The following is a 19,176-nucleotide window of genomic DNA, read 5'->3' as shown; positions in this document are numbered from 1 at the left end:
CGCCCACACCCCTTGAGGCCTGTCCCCCGCCGTTCCCCGGAGTCCTGTCCAGTCTTCTACAACAGGCTGAAAAGCAGCGGCGGCTGCTCGCGCCGGACAGAGCCGGGCCATCATGGGGGTAAGAAAGCGGCAGTCCGCCGTGGGGACTCGGAACGGAAGGTGCCGGGCGTCGGGGGGTGCAGGGGCTGGCGCTGAGCGAGCGGGAGGCACCGGGCCGCGGCTGACGCCTCGCTGTGGCTCCCCCGTCCCTCAGAAAATCGCGCTGCAGATCCGAGCCACGCTGGAGAACGTCACCAACCTGCGGCCAGTGGGCGAGGACTTCCGCTGGTACCTCAAGGTGCGAGGGGCGGGGCTGAGCGGCTTCGGGAGCGACGCGAGTCATTGACCAGACTTGTGGGTTCCGTTTTAGGGCGGTTAGGACTTTGCATTTGCTTTTTCAAGTTTGTTAGTCTTCATTTTTTATAAATTGCAATTTTTTTTTATAAAAGATTTCCTTGTTTTTATATGGAAAGGCAGATTTACAGAGAGAAGGAGAGAGAGAGAGAATGATCTTCCGTTTACTGGTTTACTCCCCAAGTGGCCGCAAGGGCCGAAGCTGAGCTGATCCGAACCCAGGAGCCAGGAGCTTCTTCTGGGTCTCCCACGCAAGGTGCAGGGTCCCAAGGCTTTGGGCCGTCCTCCACTGCTTTCCTAAGCAGGGAGCTGGAAGGGACGTGAAGCAGCCGGGATACAAACTTGCACCCATATGGGATGCCAGCACTTGTCTGTAGAGGATTAGCCAATTGACCCATTGTGTCTGGCCTGCTATTTTTTTTTTTTTTTTTTTTTTTTTATGTAAGATAAAGGTAATTTACTCCAGGGCAGGACCAGACCAAAGCTGGAACCCAAGGACCCACGTGGTGACAGGGGACCCGAGGAATTGGACGCTCCCCTGCTGCTTCCCAGGGTGGGGTCAGCCAGCAGCTGGCATCAGACTGCGGCCTGGGCCTCACCAGCGTTTGTCCCTGTTGGGTATTTTTTTTTTCAAAGATTTATTTGGAAAGGCAGAGATACAGAGAGGAGGAGAGATATAGAGGAAGGTCTTCCATCCAATGATTCATTCCCCAAGTGACCGCAGTGGCTGGAGCTGTGCCAATCCAAAGCCAGGAGCCAGCTCTTCTGGGTCTCCTACACGGGTGTGTATGGGACTGGGCTTTGGGTCATCCTTGACTGCTTTCCCAGGCCACAGGCAGGGAGCTGGATGGGAAGCGGGGCCACCGGGATTAGAACTGGCAACCATGTGGGATCCTGGCGCGTGCAAGGCAAGGACCTTAACCACTATGCTATCTCGCCGGGCCCCCGTTGGTTATTTTTTAATTGACGCTGTTGGAACTCTTCCTTCTACAGTATGTTCTGCTGTTGGATATTTTGGCAGATAAAACAGAATGTCCCTCGAAGGGACTGTGTGATGAGGTTGCATGCTCTCCCCTTTGTTCTGCTTGCTCTTATTTTCCTTGCGGTGAAATGGTTTGGATTCTGTGTGGGAGCTCCTGGACAGCTCCCTGTCACATTGGAAGATTTGGTTCCTGTTAGGTTTTAAACTCACAGCCAATTCCCGCAGCTAAGTCCTTTTACGTTACGCCAAAAACACCCGACGCTGCTGGCAGGAACAGGAAGGGGTTGGTGGGAGAGTGAAGAGGAAGAGAGAGTGAGAAGGGACATGATTGGTAAGTGAGCAGGTGTTGGGGAAGGGGCTTGGGAGAGATTGAGGGTTGGGATTCTCAGGTGAGAAGCCAGGTTACATCTGACTGGTGGACGGATGGACTGGCGTGAATTTCATGAGGTGTGAGGAGGAGGAAATGGCACCGGGCCTGGGGTGGCAGGGTCTGGGTCTCCATGATGATATTCGAACCGCTCCTCACATTCCTTCCTTTTGCTATATATAAAGGAAAAGGGGCATCAAGGGGGCGCTGTTGTCTTCTATAGCTTCTTCAGAGTTTGAGCGCAGTATTCTCTAGTCAGTGGTCTCCTGGTGGTTGGGGGAGGATTGGGAGACTGGAAGAAGCTCTTAACCCTGCAAAAGAAACTGGTTAGCAGTTTGGTTAATGTTTTTTTCCATTTGGGTGAGGAAAAATTTTTGAAAAAAATTGATGAGGCAAGGGGCCATGGCGCATCCTGCAAAGAGTAACATCAGAGGGGTGAGAAGAGGGGCAAGCATAGACATCAGAGGAGACTGAACCCAGAAGAACCAGGAGTTATTATTAGTTCCAATTGTTGAAGGCGATCCTTGATGTCTCACAGGTGTTAAACATTTTGCTCGACTACTCCTGATTCATTAATGTAAAAACAACATTCCCCTTAGAGGAATATATAGGTGCCTCCCTTTTCTGCTGTAAGAAGGTCCAGGGCCCTTCTGTTCTGATGGGAGTTATGAATCCAACAGGACAAGCCTTCAGCTTCGGCAGCCGTGGAGTGGTCAGTATGACCTTAACAGGGCCTTGCCATTTGGGTGTGAGAGGACAAGGGGGTGTGGAGGGGGAATGGTAGAGAACTAGGTCTCCAGGCTGTAGGGGGGACTGAGGGGTTGGGGTGAGGGAAGAAGTTTGTCTGCATGTGACCAAAGAAGGTGTTGTAGATAAATTGAAAGAGGGGTGAGGAGGGATGGGTTGGTGGGTGTAGGTTCAGCAGCCAATGAGGGGAGTGAGGCCGGGTGACCATACATAAACTCAAAAGGGGATATAAGTAATGTTTTTTGTGAAGGGATCTTAGTCTCAATAAGACAAGGGCAAGTAGGGCCACCCAGTCTAGATGGACTTCTAGGGAAAGCTTAGTGAGGAGAGTTTTTAAGGTCCTATTTGTACGCTTGACCTTTCCAGATGACTTGGGGTGGTATGGGATGTGAAAGTGCCACAGAATGTTTAGAGCATGGCAAAGAAATTGGGTTGCTTGGGAGGTAAACTCCAGACCATTGTCAGACTTGATGGCAGAGGGCAGGCCAAAGCCAGGTATGATCTGTTTGAGCCCTCTTGTTAGTGTTGGGGAAGGATTGTACCCATCCTGAGAAGGTGTCAGCTAACACCAGGAGGTATTTAAACCTTGACTGTTGGCATGTGGGTGAAATCCACTTGCCAGTCAGTGACAGAAGTAGGTCCCCTGGCCTGGTGTGTGGGTAAGGTTGGATATGGGGTTAGTCTTTTGGCAAGTAGGACGAGTTGCTGAGAGAGATTTAAGAAAGGAAAAGTCTAGATGAAAGTGACATGAAAGTCTGGCTGTAGTGAATTAGGGTAGAGTTATGGGGATGGAAGAGATTGTGCAAGTACCTGCTGGGCAGCGGGGGAATTGTAGTTTGACACTAATGGATCAGGATTGGAGGGAGGACAGGAAGGACGAGACAGAAGGAGGCTAAGGGTGGAGGGTATCTGCTATAACTAAGACCACAGTCCTCTCTAAGGCTGTTCCCAGGCTGCTGTATTGTGAGCCACAGAGATCTTGTTCTCACCCTCACAGTGGGAAGGCTGGTGTCATCCCAGGCCCCAGTACATCCTCTGTTTGCCTCCTTTAACCTACAAAAAGCTGAATCTTTCAGGAGGTCACTTCTGACCACTTGTTTCCGAATGTGGAGTCTGCCGCGTTCTAGGGCTTAACTGAGAAATCACTGTTCTACGACATCATGGAGCAGAAACTACTGAAAGAGACAGACAAATGAAAGGTGAACTGGGCTTGTGGCACACTGAGTTCAGACACCAGCCTGCCACGTGGGAGCGTCAGTTCAAGTCCCAGCTCCCTGCTCCGGTACCTGGAGCAGCAGAGAATGGCCCAAGAACCTGGGCTGCTGACAGCCATGTGGGAGACGGGGATGGAGTTCTCGGCTCCGGGCTTCTGCCTGGCCCACACCTGGCTGTTGCGGCCATTGGAGGAGTAAACCAGTGATGGGAAGATCTCCCTCTTTCATTTTGCCTTTCCCCTCTTTCTGTCGCACAGCTTTTCAAGCAAATATCTTTTTTTTTATTGCTGTTGTACCAAATGACAAATACTTCAACAAGGGACCCACAGGGACTATCAGAATATGCTGGAAGACCCTAACTAAGCAGGGTGGGTGGCGACCTGTTAGGGCCAGTGGTGTGCATGTGTAGCTGGACTTGCTGACCAGAGTGGCACTTCTTAAAGAAGGATGGGCATGTCAACATGAGAGACAGTGTGAGCCAAATCTGGTTATGAGGTCTCTATTGGGACCCTCTGTGAGGATGAAATGAGTGGTTCAGCAAGGTCAAATGGGAGCCTGCCCCTTCCCTCTATGGACACCTGAGCCAGCTGTTTTGATTTATCCTTTCTTTCTCTCCAAGATGAAATGTGGCAACTGTGGTGAAATTTCCGACAAGTGGCAGTACATCCGCCAGATGGTAACTATCCCCACCTCCCTTCATACCTCCCCACCCCACACCCACTGGAGCAGTGCTGAGAGCCCAGGCCCCAGGGAAGCCCTTGGTGGGGTCTCAGCAGCCTGCCCCAAGATCATGTTCTGGCGAGTCCCTCCTGTTTTGGAGACTTTGACTCGCACTGGGTAATAAGGGGTAGTCTTGGCTCTCAGGATCCTTGCATAGTGAGTCAAGTTTCTATTTGTTCTCCCTAGGACAGCGTGGCCCTCAAGGGAGGCCGAGGCAGTGCCTCCTCAGTCCAGAAATGCAAGCTGTGCGCCCGGGAAAACTCAATCGGTAGGTCAGGCTGTGGATGCTGAGTTTACCAAACTGATCTGCGGTGTTTGGGTCCCAGACCAAAGGCAGCCTCGCATCACCAAGTGCCTATGCAGACAGAGCTCTTCTCTAAGGTCCCAGCTGGACACGTCTCTGGGGTCAGGGGGCTGTACCAAGTCAGCGTTGTCTTCTCTTTTGTTGCAGGAATTCTGAGCAACACCATCAAGTCTTACAATGTAAGTTGGCTGCTACTGTGGCAGGTATTCAATTTCACCTGGGATCCAGAAGGCCTGGTTTCTAGTGAGAGAGGCATCATAGTGACAGCCATAGATTATTCACTGAATCTGTCATTGAATCACCAACACTGAGTGTGTGGTGGGGAAAAGACAGTTTAGGCAGAGCTTAGCATCACATTCCAGCAAGCTGAGCCCGGAATTCACGTTTTTTTTTTTTTAATGGCTATAGACGTATGAAAAGTTGCTCAGGCTCCCTAGCCATCAGGGAGATACAAATCAAAACCACTTTGAAATTCCACCTAACTCTGGGTAGGTTGGCCTACATTCAGAACTCTACTAACACCTGCTGGCGTGGATATGGGGAGAAAGGTACCCTCCTTCACTACTGGTGGAAGAGTAGGCTAGTACAACTGCAATCAAGGTCAGTATGGAGAGTGCTGAGAGGACTGAAAATAAACCTACCATAAGACCCAGCTATCCCACTCCTAGGAATATATCCAAATAAATTAAATTTGCATATGAGAAAGGGATCTGTAATCCTATATTTACAGCAGCACAATCTGCAATAGCAAAGACATGGAAACAATCCAGATACCCATCCAGAGAGTAGTGGATAAAGAAACTGGTACATCTACTCCATGGAATACTACTCAGCCATTAAAAAGAATGAAATTCTACCATTTTCAAGCAAAATGATCCCAACCGGAGACCTTAGGCTCAGTGAAATAAGTCAATCCCAAAAGGGTAAATACCGTATGTTCTCTCTGATATAAGGGCAACCTTCATGCAAACTGTAAGATCAATAGCCCTTTCAGTACTATTTTTGTTGTAACTCATGGGTTTTGATATTTTTGTTTTTATTTTCATTTCTTTAAAATGGTTTCTTTTATTATTAAACTCTTCACTACTCATAAATCAAAAATAAATAAATAAATAAAAATGAAGAGCTGAGAAAGACGGCTGGGTTTCAAACGGAAAACAAAAAACCCAGTGTTCCCTATTTTAAAACTGATGTTCTATAGCGATTGAAATTTTCTGATTTGGCAGTTGTTTGTAACTGAGAAATAGCTCTTGGGGCCCAGCACAGTGGCCTAGCGGCTGAAGTTCTTGCCTTGCACACGCCAGAATCCCATATGGGCGCCAGTTCTAATGCTAGCAGCCCCACTTCCCAGCCAGCTCCCTTTTTGTGGCCTGGAAAAGCAGTCGAAAACAGCCCAAGGCTTTGGGACACTGCACCCACGTGGGAGACCCGGAAGAAGTTCCTGGCTCCTGGCTTCGGATTGGCACAGCTCTAGCCATTGTGGGCACTTGGGGGATGAATCATTGGATGGAAGATCTTCCTATCTGTCTCTCGTGCTCTCTGTATATCTGACTTTGCAATAAACATAAATAAATCTTAAAAAAGAAATAGCTCTTGGAGATAGTTGAACAAGTCACAACTGAAAACAAAAGATAGTCCTGTACTATCAGATCTTAAAAAATTAAAACACTGTTAGCTGCATACTGCAATAAAGAAGCAAGTTGATGGGGCATGTTCCTTTCTGCGTATGAGGTGGTTAGGAATGAGGTCAGATCAGAGTGGTTATGGACTTTATTCATGGAATATTTAATTTTTTTAACTGAATGTGGTATTTTCTTTAACTTGTAACTGAAGTTTCTTGCTATCAAGCTTTCTTGATTTCATGATGATTTTTTAAAAAGATGTATTTTATCTTTATTGGAAAGTCAGATATGCAGAGAGGAGGAGATAGAGAGAGGAAGATCTTCCGTCTGCTGATTCATTCCCCAAGAAGCTGCAACGACCAGAGCTAAGTAGATCTGAAGCCAGGAGCCAGAAACTTCTTCCGGGTCTCCCACACGGGTACAGGGTCCCAAAACTTTGGGCTGTCCTCGACTGCCTACTCAGGCCACAAGCAGAGAGCTGGATGGGATGTGGAGCTGCCGGGATTAGAATTGGCACATTGCAAGTCAAAGACTTTAGCCACTAGGCTATTCCATGCCGGGCCCTAAATTTAAATTTTAAATTTTTATCTGAAAGGCAGATTTTTTCAAAAATTTGTTTACTTTTATTGGAAAGTCAGATTTATAGAAAGAAGGAGATATAGAAAGATCTGTATCCACAGGTTCACTCCCCATGTTGCAACAATGGCCAGAGCTAAACTGATCTGAAGCCAGGAGCTTCTTCCTGATAGCCCACATGGGTGCAGGGTCCCAAGGCTTTGGGCTGTCCTCCACCGCCTTCCCAAGCAACAAACTGGAAGCTGGATAGGAAATGGAGCAGCTGGGACTCAAACTGACACCCATATGGAATGCCAGCACCAAAAGGCAGAGGCCTAGCTTACTATACCATTGTGCTGGCCCCCCCTTTTTTAATTTTAAAAATTCATTTTATTTGAAAGGCAAAGACATAGTGAAAGACAAAGTGAGAGATTTTCCATCCACTGATTCTCTCCTTAAGTGGCTGCAATGACTAGAACTGGGCCAGGCCAAAGTCAGAAGCCAGGGAATTTCTGGCTCTTCCACATGGGTGCAAGGGGCCCGAATCTTTGAACTTTCCCAGGCAAAATAGCAGGGAGCTGTATTGGAAGCAGACTAACTAGGATTTAAATCAGTGTCTATACAGGGTGTGGGTACTACAGGTAGTGGTTTAACTTGATAATTATGCCACAATACTTGATAAATCACAATACATGATAAGCCACAGATCCCTACAATAGCCAGGGCTGGGCCAGGCTGATGACAGGACGCTGGAACTCCCATCTGGGTGTCCCACATGGATGGCAGGATTTCAAGTACTTGAGCCCTCATCTGCTGCCTCTAGGGTGTATCCTGGCAGGAAGGACTCAAACCCAGGCAAACCGATGGGCTGAGGGCATCCCAAGTGGGGGCTTAATCTCTGCACATCACCCCCCCCCCCCGGAGTCCTGCTCTTTCCTCCACATCCAGCCTCCTGGGGAGCAGTCCCAGGGCAGTCTTCTTTTAGAAAGGGGAAGAGTTGTTCCTGGGACTCACTTTAGGTACTCAGGTGCCCTGGCAGCCTGTTGGGCCTAACCTGGCATATTTTCTTTTCCAGGCTGAAGACAATGAGAAGTTCAAAACCATAGTGGAGTTTGAATGCCGGGGCCTCGAGCCAGTTGATTTCCAGCCCCAGGTGTGTGGTGTGTCTGTCTTTGGGGAGGGGCTCTGTGAAGTGGCAGCAGAACTCTGCTTCCTACAGAAGCCAGGGACTGACAAGTCCCCCTTGTAAGCATAGTGATCATCACTCCTTCAGGACCTGTCAAGCTGGGCACCATGTCCACCCCTTGTAGACCACTTGAGTCAGTCTTCACAGGAATGTAGTGAGGTTAGCCTGCTTTACAGGTGAGGAAAGAACGTCAGAGATTCTGAGACTTGCCCAGGGTCCCACAGTTAGGGAGCAGTAGAACTGCAGTTTGAGCCCAGGTCTGTCTGATCCTGCAGTTGGTTAATACCCATCCCTTACTATTTGTACTACATTTTCACCTCAGTAGATCTGCAAGATGGGCAGAAGAGATGATACTGTCACCCCATTTCATAAATAAGAAAACAGAGCCAGCATATCAAAAGTATGCTGAGGGTTCTATAACGCATCAGGGGTCCTTCCTACTAGTGGTGCACATCTGTGATGTGGGCGCCACATGGTCCTGAGACAGCTGCTACACACTGCATTTCCAGGCTCTGTGCTGGTGGTTGCATCAAGAACCAGTTCCCTAGTCAGCCCTCCCAGGCCAGCCCAGTGCCTGCCCACCCGCACACTGACTGTCATCTTCCTGTTCCCTGCAGGCTGGATTTGCTGCCGAAGGTGTGGAGTCAGGGACAGTCTTCAGTGACATCAATCTGCAGGAGAAGGTATGAGAATGGGGACGTGTGGGTGTTAAGGGGCACCTGGGAAAAAGTAACCTTTGAGTAAACAGATCTCAGCACTGAAAAACTAGCTGTGTTTTTGTCCTATTTTGTTAGTGATTTTGCCACAAGTGTGCAGTTGGAAGTGCTAACTCATGCTACTGTGTGCAGAAAGGCTGTGCTGTGCTTTATTTACTAAGGTTCGTGTTTGAGAAACTTCATTCAGGCCCGAGTTACTGGGCTGTATGCCATGAGGTCGGTATTAAGAAGTCGTCAGTGTATTTTAGAGCAAGTGTCTTTAAATAGAAGCACATGCAAAACAAAGTTATTTATTGATTAGTTGATGAAAATGTTATCAGAGGCTTAGAGGATTCTAACCCCATGTTTGTCCTGGGAGCACTAGTTTCTTATTCCCTCGGTGTTTGTGGTGGCTGACAGAGGCTAATGACCACAGAGAAAAAGAAATCATCTGTGTCACTAAACATATCTACTCGCCCACAGATAGATAAGACTTGCGCTCAGGCCGTGAAGAAAAAGACACACTTCACTGACTTTGCACAGTACCAATACCCACTGTGGCTGGCATTCCCTGAGCGCCTCTGTGTGCCAGGCCCTGTGCCTGTACTGTTTCCTTGGATTCTTCCAGCTTCCAGTATGTTGCTGACTTGCCCACAGTGGTGTAGCTGAGTGAGCTGTCCAGGATTGTGTTAGTCAGCTCTCCATTACTACAGCAGGATACCCGAGAGAAGCTCAGTTTACACAGAGAAGAAGTCCCTGCCTGGGCACCTGGGCAGCCATATTGGTCTGGCCTCTGCTGTGGGTAGTGGATGGCAGTAGTTGGAAGAGAGGCAGAGGAAGGGAGCACCCAGGTTGCTAAGCCAGGAAACAGAGAGAGAGCCTGCCCCAACTAGGGGTCTTGGAGGCAACCCTCTGTGAGAACCACCTTCTGGGGGCACACCCCAGCAACCCCAGGGTTTCCTATAGGCCCACCTAACCACCATCATTGGATGCAGCTTCTACCCTCTTAGCACCATTAACTTAAAACTTTGAGGTTGGAAGTCCTGCATGAGTTCTGGAGCCAGATCATATGAAAACACAGCCAAGGTCTGACAGGTTCATGGATATCCGAGTTGGCGCCCAAGCTGGGTCTTGTGTGTCCTGGTTTTCCACACTGTCCCATGGGGCCTCATGGGACTAATGCTGCCATGTTATTCCACAGGACTGGACCGACTATGATGAAAAGGCTCAAGAGAGTGTGGGAATCTACGAGGTCACCCATCAGTTTGTGAAGTGTTGAACCTTCTGCCTGTATCCTTACCTTATGAACAAAGAAGAGACTTGAGCCCCACCCAAGCAGCAGAGTGCAGAGGCTGTTCCCCTGTCCCCTTATCCCCCGGCCTCCGTACTGGACCCTCATAGTCTGTTGGAGCTTCCCAGTGCCCACTCCATGAAGCTGCTTTTCATGCCACCCTGGTGCATGAAGGTAGAGTCAGGTAGCAACTCCTCCCTCCTCATGATTGAATTGAGGCTGGAGGTCTTTGCTTCCTGGCACCTCTCTACTGTTCAGAATCCCACGTCTGGCCCAGTTTGCCAACTGTGAAGGTGCACACAGCTCCTAAGGACTCACCAGCTGTTGGGGAGCAGCATGTCAACCCAGAGGATCTGAGGTGTCAAGACCAGCAGCCCAGAGGGTGGTGGATCTCGCAGAATGTGTCATGAGCCTAGCAGGCACTGTGCTGATCAGCTTGGCCCTCAAATAAACTCAGCCATCTCTGTTCCTGTGGGTCATTTCCTGTTCTGGAGGTACAGGGGATTGTGGAGGCGAGCAGCCCGCCCCTAGCCTGCACCTGCTGCACGGAGTTCCTGCTGGATGATCACCTGGTGTGTGCTCACTGATGGGATGAGACCCTCGGTGCCTGCCATGCTCCCTGCCAGCCATCCTGCTGCCCAGGCTGGTCCCCTGTGTTCTGTCCCCTGTAACTCTCTGGAGGCAGTTGTGGCCACCTTGAGTCTTCCAGGTTGGCGCATTGGGTCTGGCAGTGCCACACAGTATAGTTCATTGCCCAGCAGGGACATCAGGGGACACTCATGCCTTCAACCCTGGTGATCCCATTGGAAAACCTCTAATCAGGGACTTCATTTCTCCAGTGCTCTGCTAGAGCCTGGATTTCCTTGGAAGTCAAAATTAGTATCTTTGTTTCCTGCTTTTGGGGAGTAGGAAGGCTTCTGCACTTCCCCAGTCAAAGAAACCCTGCCAATTGCAGACGAAGCTGACTGAGTCCAGGGGTGGGAAAAAGGTCCCTGCCTGTTTCAAGCCTACAAGCCACATTTTGTTTCCTCTGGGTCCTCTGAGGCTGTTTTCTCATCTGAAGTCAGTAACAGATTAAAGGGAAAATGTAGCAGATTTATGTCAGTAGATGTAGAAAGGTATAGAAAAATTAAATACCCATTTAACAACACATCAAAGAAACTTGTTGCAAAACAGGAATAAAAGGAACTTCTCAGCTCATGTGGAATATTCAGAGGGCCTGGCACGGTAGCTTAGCGGCTAAAGTCCTTGCCTTGCATGTGCCAAGATCTTGGCAGCCCCGCATCCCTTCCAGCTCTCTGCATGTGGCCTGGGAGAGCAGTGGGGGACGGTCCAAAGCCTTGGGATCCAACACCCACCTGAGAGACCTGGAAGAGGCTCTGGGCTCCTGGCTTTAGATCAGCTCAGCCTCGGCCATTGCGGTCAACTGGGGAGTGAATCATTGGATGGAAGATCTTCCTCTATCTCAGCTTCTCTGTATATCTGAATTTTCAATAAAAAAATAAATAATAAATCTTATTTAAAAATTATTCACAGAAAACCTAGAGCAATGCCCTATATACTAAGTGATGAAATGTGGAATATTCCAGTCAGGGTTGTGTGAGCAGAAGATGGCCTCGAGCACCACGTCTGTTCCTCACTCAGCACTTTGCTTACGAGACAAGAAACAGCCCATGTACATGTTGAGATTTTACACTTGGTCTGAAAGAACAGTCATAGAGTTTAGGATCAGTATGTGGAAATGGTGTTTTTTCCACTTGAAAAAAAAAAAGGATTTAATTAAGGGAATGGCAAATCTTCTATCCACCAGCTTCTTCCCCAAATAGCTTTCATGGAGAAAGCTATTAAACTTGATGGAAAGGTGTTAAAGCGAGGTTCATTTTCAAATGTACTTAAGCTCTTTTGGAATCTCTTTTTCTTTTTTTTTTTTAAAGATTTACTTATTTTTATTGCAAAGTCAGATATACAGAGAGGAGGAGAGACAGAGAGGAAGATCATCCGTCCGATGATCACTCCCCAAGTGACCACAACGGCTGGTGCTGTGCCAGTCTGAAGCCAGGATCCAGGAACTTCTTCTGGGTCTCCCACGTGGGTGCAGGGTCCCAAGGCTTTGGGCCATCCTCGACTGCTTTCCCAGGCCACAAGCAAGGAGCTGGATGGGACGCAGAGCTGCAGGGATTAGAACCGGTGCTCATATAGGATCCCACCACATTCAAGGTGAGGACTTTAGCCACTAAGTCACTGTGCTGGGCCTGGAATCTCATTTTCAACAGCCAGAACTGGGCTTTTGTGAAGCCAGGAGTTTCTTCCAGATCCCCCAAGTGGGTTCAGGGGTCCAAGCACTTGAGCCATCTTCCCCTCATTTCCCACACCATTAGCAATGAGCTGGACTGAAAGTAGAGCAACTGAGACATGACCAGGTGACCAATGCTGGCAGTAGGTAGAGAATTAGCCTAATGTGCCATGGTGCCAGCCCCGGAATTTTTTTTTTTTAGTAAAAATTGATTCAGCAATCTATAAGACAAGAAGGGAAGACTTCCTCTGTCAGATTTCAAAATGTATTTAAAGATTGTTCTTTTATTTCAAAGAATCACAGAAAGAAGGAGAGACAGAAAGATCTTCCATCCACTGGTTCACTCCCCAAGTAGCCGCAACAGCCAGAGCTGAGCCAATTCAAAGCCAGGAGCCAGGAGCTTCTTCCAGGTCTCCCATGCGGGTGCAGGGTCCCAAGGTTTTGGGCCATCCTTGACTGCTTTCCCAGGCCACAGGCAGGGAGCTGGATGGGAAGTGGAGCAGTCAGTTGGGACACAAACCAGTGCCCATATGAGCCCCCAGTGCATGCAAGGTGAGGACTTTAGCCATTAGGCTACTGCACTGGGCCCACAGATTTTCACAATGTATTTAAAAAGCAGTGGCAATGAAGCCACCTTTATATTGACATTTTGAAATACAGATAGACTTGGATCCGGCAGTGTGGTTTAGCAGCTAAAGTCCTCGCCCTGAACGCACCGGGATCCCATATGGGCACCGGTTCTAATCCCGGCAGTTCCATTTCCCATCCAGCTCCCTGCTTGTGGCCTGGGAAAGCAGTCGAGGATGGCCCAAGGCCTTGGGACCCTGCACCTGTGTGGGCGACCTGGAGAAGATTCCTGGTTCCCAGCTTTGGATTGGCGCAGCACCGGCCTTTGCGGTCACTTGGGGAGTGAATCATTGGACGGAAGACCTTCCTCTCTGTCTCTCCTCCTCTCTATATATCTGACTTTGTAATAAAAATAAATAGATCTTAAAAAAAAAAAGAAATACAGATAGACTGGTAGAATAGGAGAACCCTTTGGTTTGTGAAAATGATATAATGATATGTGCTATTTGCAGATAGGCAGGAGAGAAATTCAGTCCCCAGGAAATAATTGTAGAACAGTGGTTAAATTTGGTGCCATAAAGTCAGGTTGGAGCCCTGACATAGTTCCATGCGCGTTTCAGGGTTGGTGTTTGCAGGCCCCGGTCTCCCAAGGATTAGCTCCACAGCTTAGCTTGTTTCTCAGAGCATAACAGGATTGGCAATTTTGGCCTGATACATCTAGCCACTGGCTTAACCGCAAGTTCCTGCTTCCTATTTGTCAAGTTATCTGCCAAGGGATTGGATAAACCCTGAGAGGAACTCAAGGGATTTAGGGTGGCCACTAGAGGATTGGATAAACACTGGGAGGAACACAAGGGATTTAGGGTGGCCACTAGAGGATTGGATAAACACTGAGAGGAACTCAAGGGATTTAGGGTGGCCACTACTGGGAGGAACTCGAAGGATTTAGGGTGGCCCCTTGAGGACTGGATAAACACTGGGAGGAGCTAGGGAGAGTATAAAAGAAAGCCTGGAGTTGCAATAAAGAATAATCAATCTGTCATCGATCGGCATTCTGTGTACTGCGTGTTGTCTTGTGTTGTCACTGCGTTGTCTTTTTTGCAACCCTAGTCCCTCCGCTCAGCTCGGGGTACTTGGCGACGCTGGCGTTGCCAACAGGTGTTCTCCCATGCTCTGCTGCTGCAGGGATGGGAACAGCACAGCTACGGGCTCTGATGGCGCAGGAGATCCATCTGCATGGCAAATCACTGCCAGACCTGGCCACACAGGAGAGAACCTCAGAAAATTCACAATTAATGTGCTTTATCTTCTCATTCTTTTTTTTTTCCACAAACTTCGTAAAGCGCCCTTGCGTACAGTAGGTTGTGGGTTAAAGGTAGTTCCCACTCACCCCACTCCAGGAAAGCAGTGCAGAAGTGAAAGCTCCCGGGCCCAGTTGCGTTGGCCTAGCAGCTTAAGTCCTCACATTGAACGCGCCCGGAATCCCATATGGGCGCCGGTTCTAATCCCGGCAGCTCCACTTCCCATCCAGCTCCCTGCTTGTGGCCTGGGAAAGCAGTCGAGGACGGCGCAAAGCCTTGGGACCCTGCACCCATGTGGGAGACCCAGAAGAGGTTCCAGGTTCCCGGCTTCGGATCGGCATAGCATCAGCCGTTGCGGCTCACTTGGGGAGTGAATCATCGGACAGAAGATCTTCCTCTCTGTCTCTCCTCCTCTCTGTATATCTGACTTTGTAATAAAAATAAAATAAATCTTTAAAAAAAAAAAGAAGAAGAAGTGAAAGCTCCCAGGGCGATGCTATGTGCCGACATGGCCCGAGTCCTGAACTCCCGTTGACTCTTGTTTGGACACAGTGTGAGTGTCCTCCTCTCACATCATCTGTGACCATGAAAACTTGGCATTTGGCTCTCCCTTCCTCCAGACACAGAGAACACAAGGTAGAAATCTCGGTCTCTTTCGCTGTCTTGATTGGCTGTCACCATTCGTAGTAGGTAAGCCTCTGCTTGTGGTGCTGGCATCCCATTTAGGTGCTGGTTCAAGGCCTGACTGCTCCACTCTGGCCTAGCTCCCTGGTAATGTGTCTGGGAAAGCAACCGAGGATGGTGTTGGGCTCCTGCACACCTGTGGGAGACCTGGCTCCTCCTGCCTCTTGGCTTTAGCCTGGTCCAGACCCCACATGTGCCATCTGGGGAATAAGCAAGCAATGGACAATCTCTGCCTTTCAAGTAAAAATACATTTTTTAAAAGATTTATTTATTTTCATTGTAAGGCAGATTTGCAGAGAGGAGGAGAGAAAGATCTTCCATCTATTGGTTTACTCCCAAAGTGGCCACAACAGCTGGAGCTGAATCGATCCTAAGCCAAGAACTTCTTCCGGATCCCCAAGCGGGTGCAGGGTTCCAAGGCTTTGGGCCATCCTCAAAGGCCTTCCCAGGCCACAAGAAGGGAGCTGGCATCCATATGGGGTCCTAGCGCATGCAAGGTGAGGACTTCAGCCATGCCGGGACCATAAAAATACATTTTAAAAGGAATAAATAAATAAATCTCTTTCTTGTCCTACCATTCCCTTCCCTGATCACAATATCCCTGAGCACAAGCTGCACAGGTCTATGATTTCCTCATTGTTTAAATAAACATCACTTTGTAACCTGGCCAAAAAAAAAAAAAAAAAAAAAAAGGAAAAGAAAACTTGACTTTTGATAAAACAGTGGAAGATAGAGCAAGCTTAGGCTCCAGTCCTCATGATTAACGTTCATTTCTGCTGTATCTCAGGACGGAAGCCCCTGATAAATCTGTCCATTAGGGCAGGAATGGGTCATTTCACAGGGTTGTCTCCATTCCTCAGGAGCCAAACAGCCCTGGGATGACCACTCCCAGCCAAGTTAATCCATCAGCTCCAGAGATGGCTTCTTTTGAGCCTGGTCTTCTGACGGACTAGGATTCATATTGGACAATGTTTGCTTTCTTGGTATCTTTTGTGCATCTGAACATGCATTAGGCACATCCCAAACGCCTCCCCGCCAAACTCCAGAGGAAGGTTAATGAATAAGAACAAATCAGTCTTGTCTAGAAGCACGGGATCAAATAAGGTAACAGCTGTGAACTTCAAAGTAGTTCCAAACAACTGTGCAATGAGAAGAAAGCTTCTGGAAAAGACAGTTTGTCTTGAATCAGATCAGCCTCTGCTGAGCTGAGGTCCAGGATCTTGTATTTACAAGTGTTTGCACATGAACCTGGCTCACCAGACTCCCAGCTTTCACTGTGGAATATGCTGTGGGTTGCTGCTTAGGTTAAAACCATGGTGCCAGGGGCACAGTCTGCAGGAAGGATGGAGGCAATTACAACTTGATCAGAAATGCAGGCAGTCTGTCCAGTAACCAAACACCCACTTGGCACCAGCCCAGGAACCCTGGTCCAGGAGTCTGACTCACACCTGCTGGCCTTCTTGGCATCAAATACTAACTAACCCTGTGGCCTGGCTAGCTCCTCCAGGATTCTAAAGGAAACCAGCTGTTTCTTTTCAAATGCAAAGATCCAGGGAACTGGGTCTCCAGCTTCCTCTCTGGGTCCTCTGGTTTACACTTATAAAGAATTGGTGTGCGGGCTAAATTGGGGCACAGAGGATAAGGACACCAACATTGTGTCTTCTGCTTCGGCACCAACTCCCTGCTTGCGTGCCTAGGAAAGCAGCAGAAAATGACCCAATACTTGGGCCCCTGTCACGCATGTGGGACAGCTGGGTGGAGTTCCTGATTCCTGGCTTCACCCTAACTCAGCCCTGGCTATTGTGACCATTTTGAGGAGTGAAGCAGTGATTGGAAGAGCTGTTTTTCTCTCTGATAACTATGCCCTTTAAATCTTCAAAAAGAAATAATGGATTTGGACCCTACAGGAAGAGACAGCTGCCAGTACTGATTACAAAAACTAGTTACATTAATGGCTGGTAAGAATTGATTGACAATAGTTTGTATGAGAAAGCCATGTGGGCGTCTGTTAACCACAGGGTCAGCCTAAGACGGTGAGTTAGAAGTGACCTTCAAAGCCTGAAGCAGCAGCCTAGTGGCTAAAGTCCTTACCTTGAACATGCCAGGATCCCATATGGGCACTGATTCTAATCCCGGCAGCCCTGCTTCCCATCCAGCTCCCTGGGAAAGCTGTCGAGGACAGCCCAAAGCCTTGGGATCCTGCACCCATGTGGGAGACCTGGAGGAAGTTCCTGGCTTCAGATTGGCCACTTGGGGAGTGAATCATCGGATGGATGATCTTCCTCTCTGTTTCTCCTCCTCTCTGAATATCTGACTTTGCAATAAAATAAATAAAGCTAAAATCTTAAAAAAGAAGAAGAAGTGACCTTCAGCCATAGGAGAAGAGATGAGCATGATGTGGGGTGAGAACTGGCTCTCCTCCAGTTTGGACTGTCCAGGCCATAGCGAATGGTACCACTTGGTGCTCGGTATTTTGATGAAGCTACAAACAAAATTTTTTAGGCCGGGTGGGGGAGTCATTTCCTATGAGGAACAGTTGTGAGAATGGGAGATTGATCTGTGGAAAATGCCAAAGGCAACTCTACTCCATAGGGAAAACCAGCAGCAAAGATGGAATTACAGGAAGGCAGGTTTCAGCTTACAAGAAAAGGAGATTCTCTTCATTTCTGCTGAAAATTAAAAAGCATTTCAATGTGGACAGTGAGCTCCCCACCCCTGGAGGTGTTCAAGGGAACCGTGTTATGGAGATTCAAATTCCAGAGCTGACACATTCAGCTGGGAATCACAGGGTTGGATGCTCCGCGGGGATTCCTAACGTTAGGAATCACTGCTGCGGGGTGGGTGCTCGGTGCGACAGTTAAGATGCCTCATAAAATGCCCACATTCCCTACTAGAGTGCCTGGGTTCGCATCCTGGCTCTGCTTCCAATTCCAGGTGCTCATGTGCACCCTGGAAAGTGGCAGGTAGTGGCTTAAGTGCTTGGTCCCAGACATCTACAAGAAAAAACACCATCAAGTTCCTGGCTCCTGGTTTTGGCCCAACCCAACCTGGCTGTTGCAAACGTTTGAGGAGTGAATCAGGGAATGGGAGATCTCTCTTTGTGTTTGTCATTGTCTCACTGCCTTTCATATAAGTAAAATTGTGGGGCAGTAGATTAAGTCACTGCCTAGAGTGCAGGTATCTCTTAAGAGTGTCAGTTCTAGCCCTAACTACTCTTTCCATCCATCTTCCTGCTACTGTGCCTGAGAAAGCAGCTGCAGATGGCTCAAGCACTGAGGTCCCTGCCACTCATGTGGAAAACCCAAATAGAATTCCAGTCTCCTGGCTTCAGCCTGGCCCAGCCCTGGCTGCTGTGGCCATTTGGGGTATGAACCAGGAGACGGAAGATAAGCCTCTTCCCTTCTCTGTGTAATTCTGCCTTCCAAATAAATAGTTTAATTGGAAAAGCAGATTTACAGAAAAAAGGAGAGATAGAAAACTCTTCCATCTGCTGGTTCACTCCCCAAGTGGCCACAACAGCCAGAGCTAAGTTGATATGGAGCCAGGAGCCAGGAGCTTCTTCTGGGTCTCCTACACGGGTACAGGTTCCCAAGGCTCTGAGCTGTCCTCCACTGTTTTCCCAGGCCACAAGCAGGGAGCTGGACGGGAAGTGGAGCATCTGGGACATGAAATGGCCCCCATGTGGGATCCCGCATGTCCAAGGTGAGGATTTAGTCATTGAGCCATCACTCCAGGCTCACAAATTTTATTTTAAAAAAGTACTTTATCTCCACTGCAGACAAACACAGGAAGCTGAACTGTCAGGCTAGCTGGGGGTGAGGTCTCAGAGACAGTGATGCTCTGACAGTAAGCACAAGGTAAAGTGAGCAGTCAGTCACTCAGCTGGTCCTTTGGAGGACCTGGCTCCGGCTGGCCTGTTTCTACCCTGCCAATGGTGCTAGTGTGGCGAGGTAGGTGCCATGTAAGCTGTGCAGTTCACCCTGTAGCTGACCTGCTCACCATGCCACAAGCAGTATGTCACATGTCTCATGACCTCCAAGGACATGGAAATGCAGAACAAGATACTTGCTTTGGGGCCCGGCACGATAGCGTAGCAGTTAAAGTCCTTGCCGGGAACCGATACGGGTGCTGGTTCTAATCCTGGAGGCTTCACTTCCCGTCCAGCTCCCTGATATGATATGATATGATATGATATGATATGAAATGGTCAGAAAGCAGATTGGTGATTGTCTGAGGGCTGGTAGAGTTAGGGGTC

General features: G+C 48.7%; 1 protein-coding gene across 1 annotated transcript; it reads left to right on the top strand.

The window, feature by feature from the left end:
- Nucleotides 1-10,541, top strand: CZIB (CXXC motif containing zinc binding protein). Its single transcript, XM_012928005.2, has 8 exons — nucleotides 1-118; nucleotides 254-337; nucleotides 4,323-4,379; nucleotides 4,610-4,691; nucleotides 4,875-4,906; nucleotides 7,980-8,057; nucleotides 8,708-8,773; nucleotides 9,987-10,541. The coding sequence occupies exons 1-8, from the start codon at nucleotides 113-115 to the stop codon at nucleotides 10,062-10,064; spliced, it is 483 nt and encodes a 160-aa protein (XP_012783459.1). The 5' UTR covers nucleotides 1-112; the 3' UTR covers nucleotides 10,065-10,541.
- Nucleotides 10,542-19,176: the final 8,635 nt, after the last annotated feature.

The sequence above is a fragment of the Ochotona princeps genome, chromosome 2, assembly GCF_030435755.1.
Source record: "Ochotona princeps isolate mOchPri1 chromosome 2, mOchPri1.hap1, whole genome shotgun sequence".
NCBI classification, from domain to species: Eukaryota; Metazoa; Chordata; class Mammalia; order Lagomorpha; family Ochotonidae; genus Ochotona; species Ochotona princeps.
The sequence above is the reverse complement of the archived record's forward strand: the minus strand, read 5'-3'. Positions and strand labels throughout refer to the sequence as shown.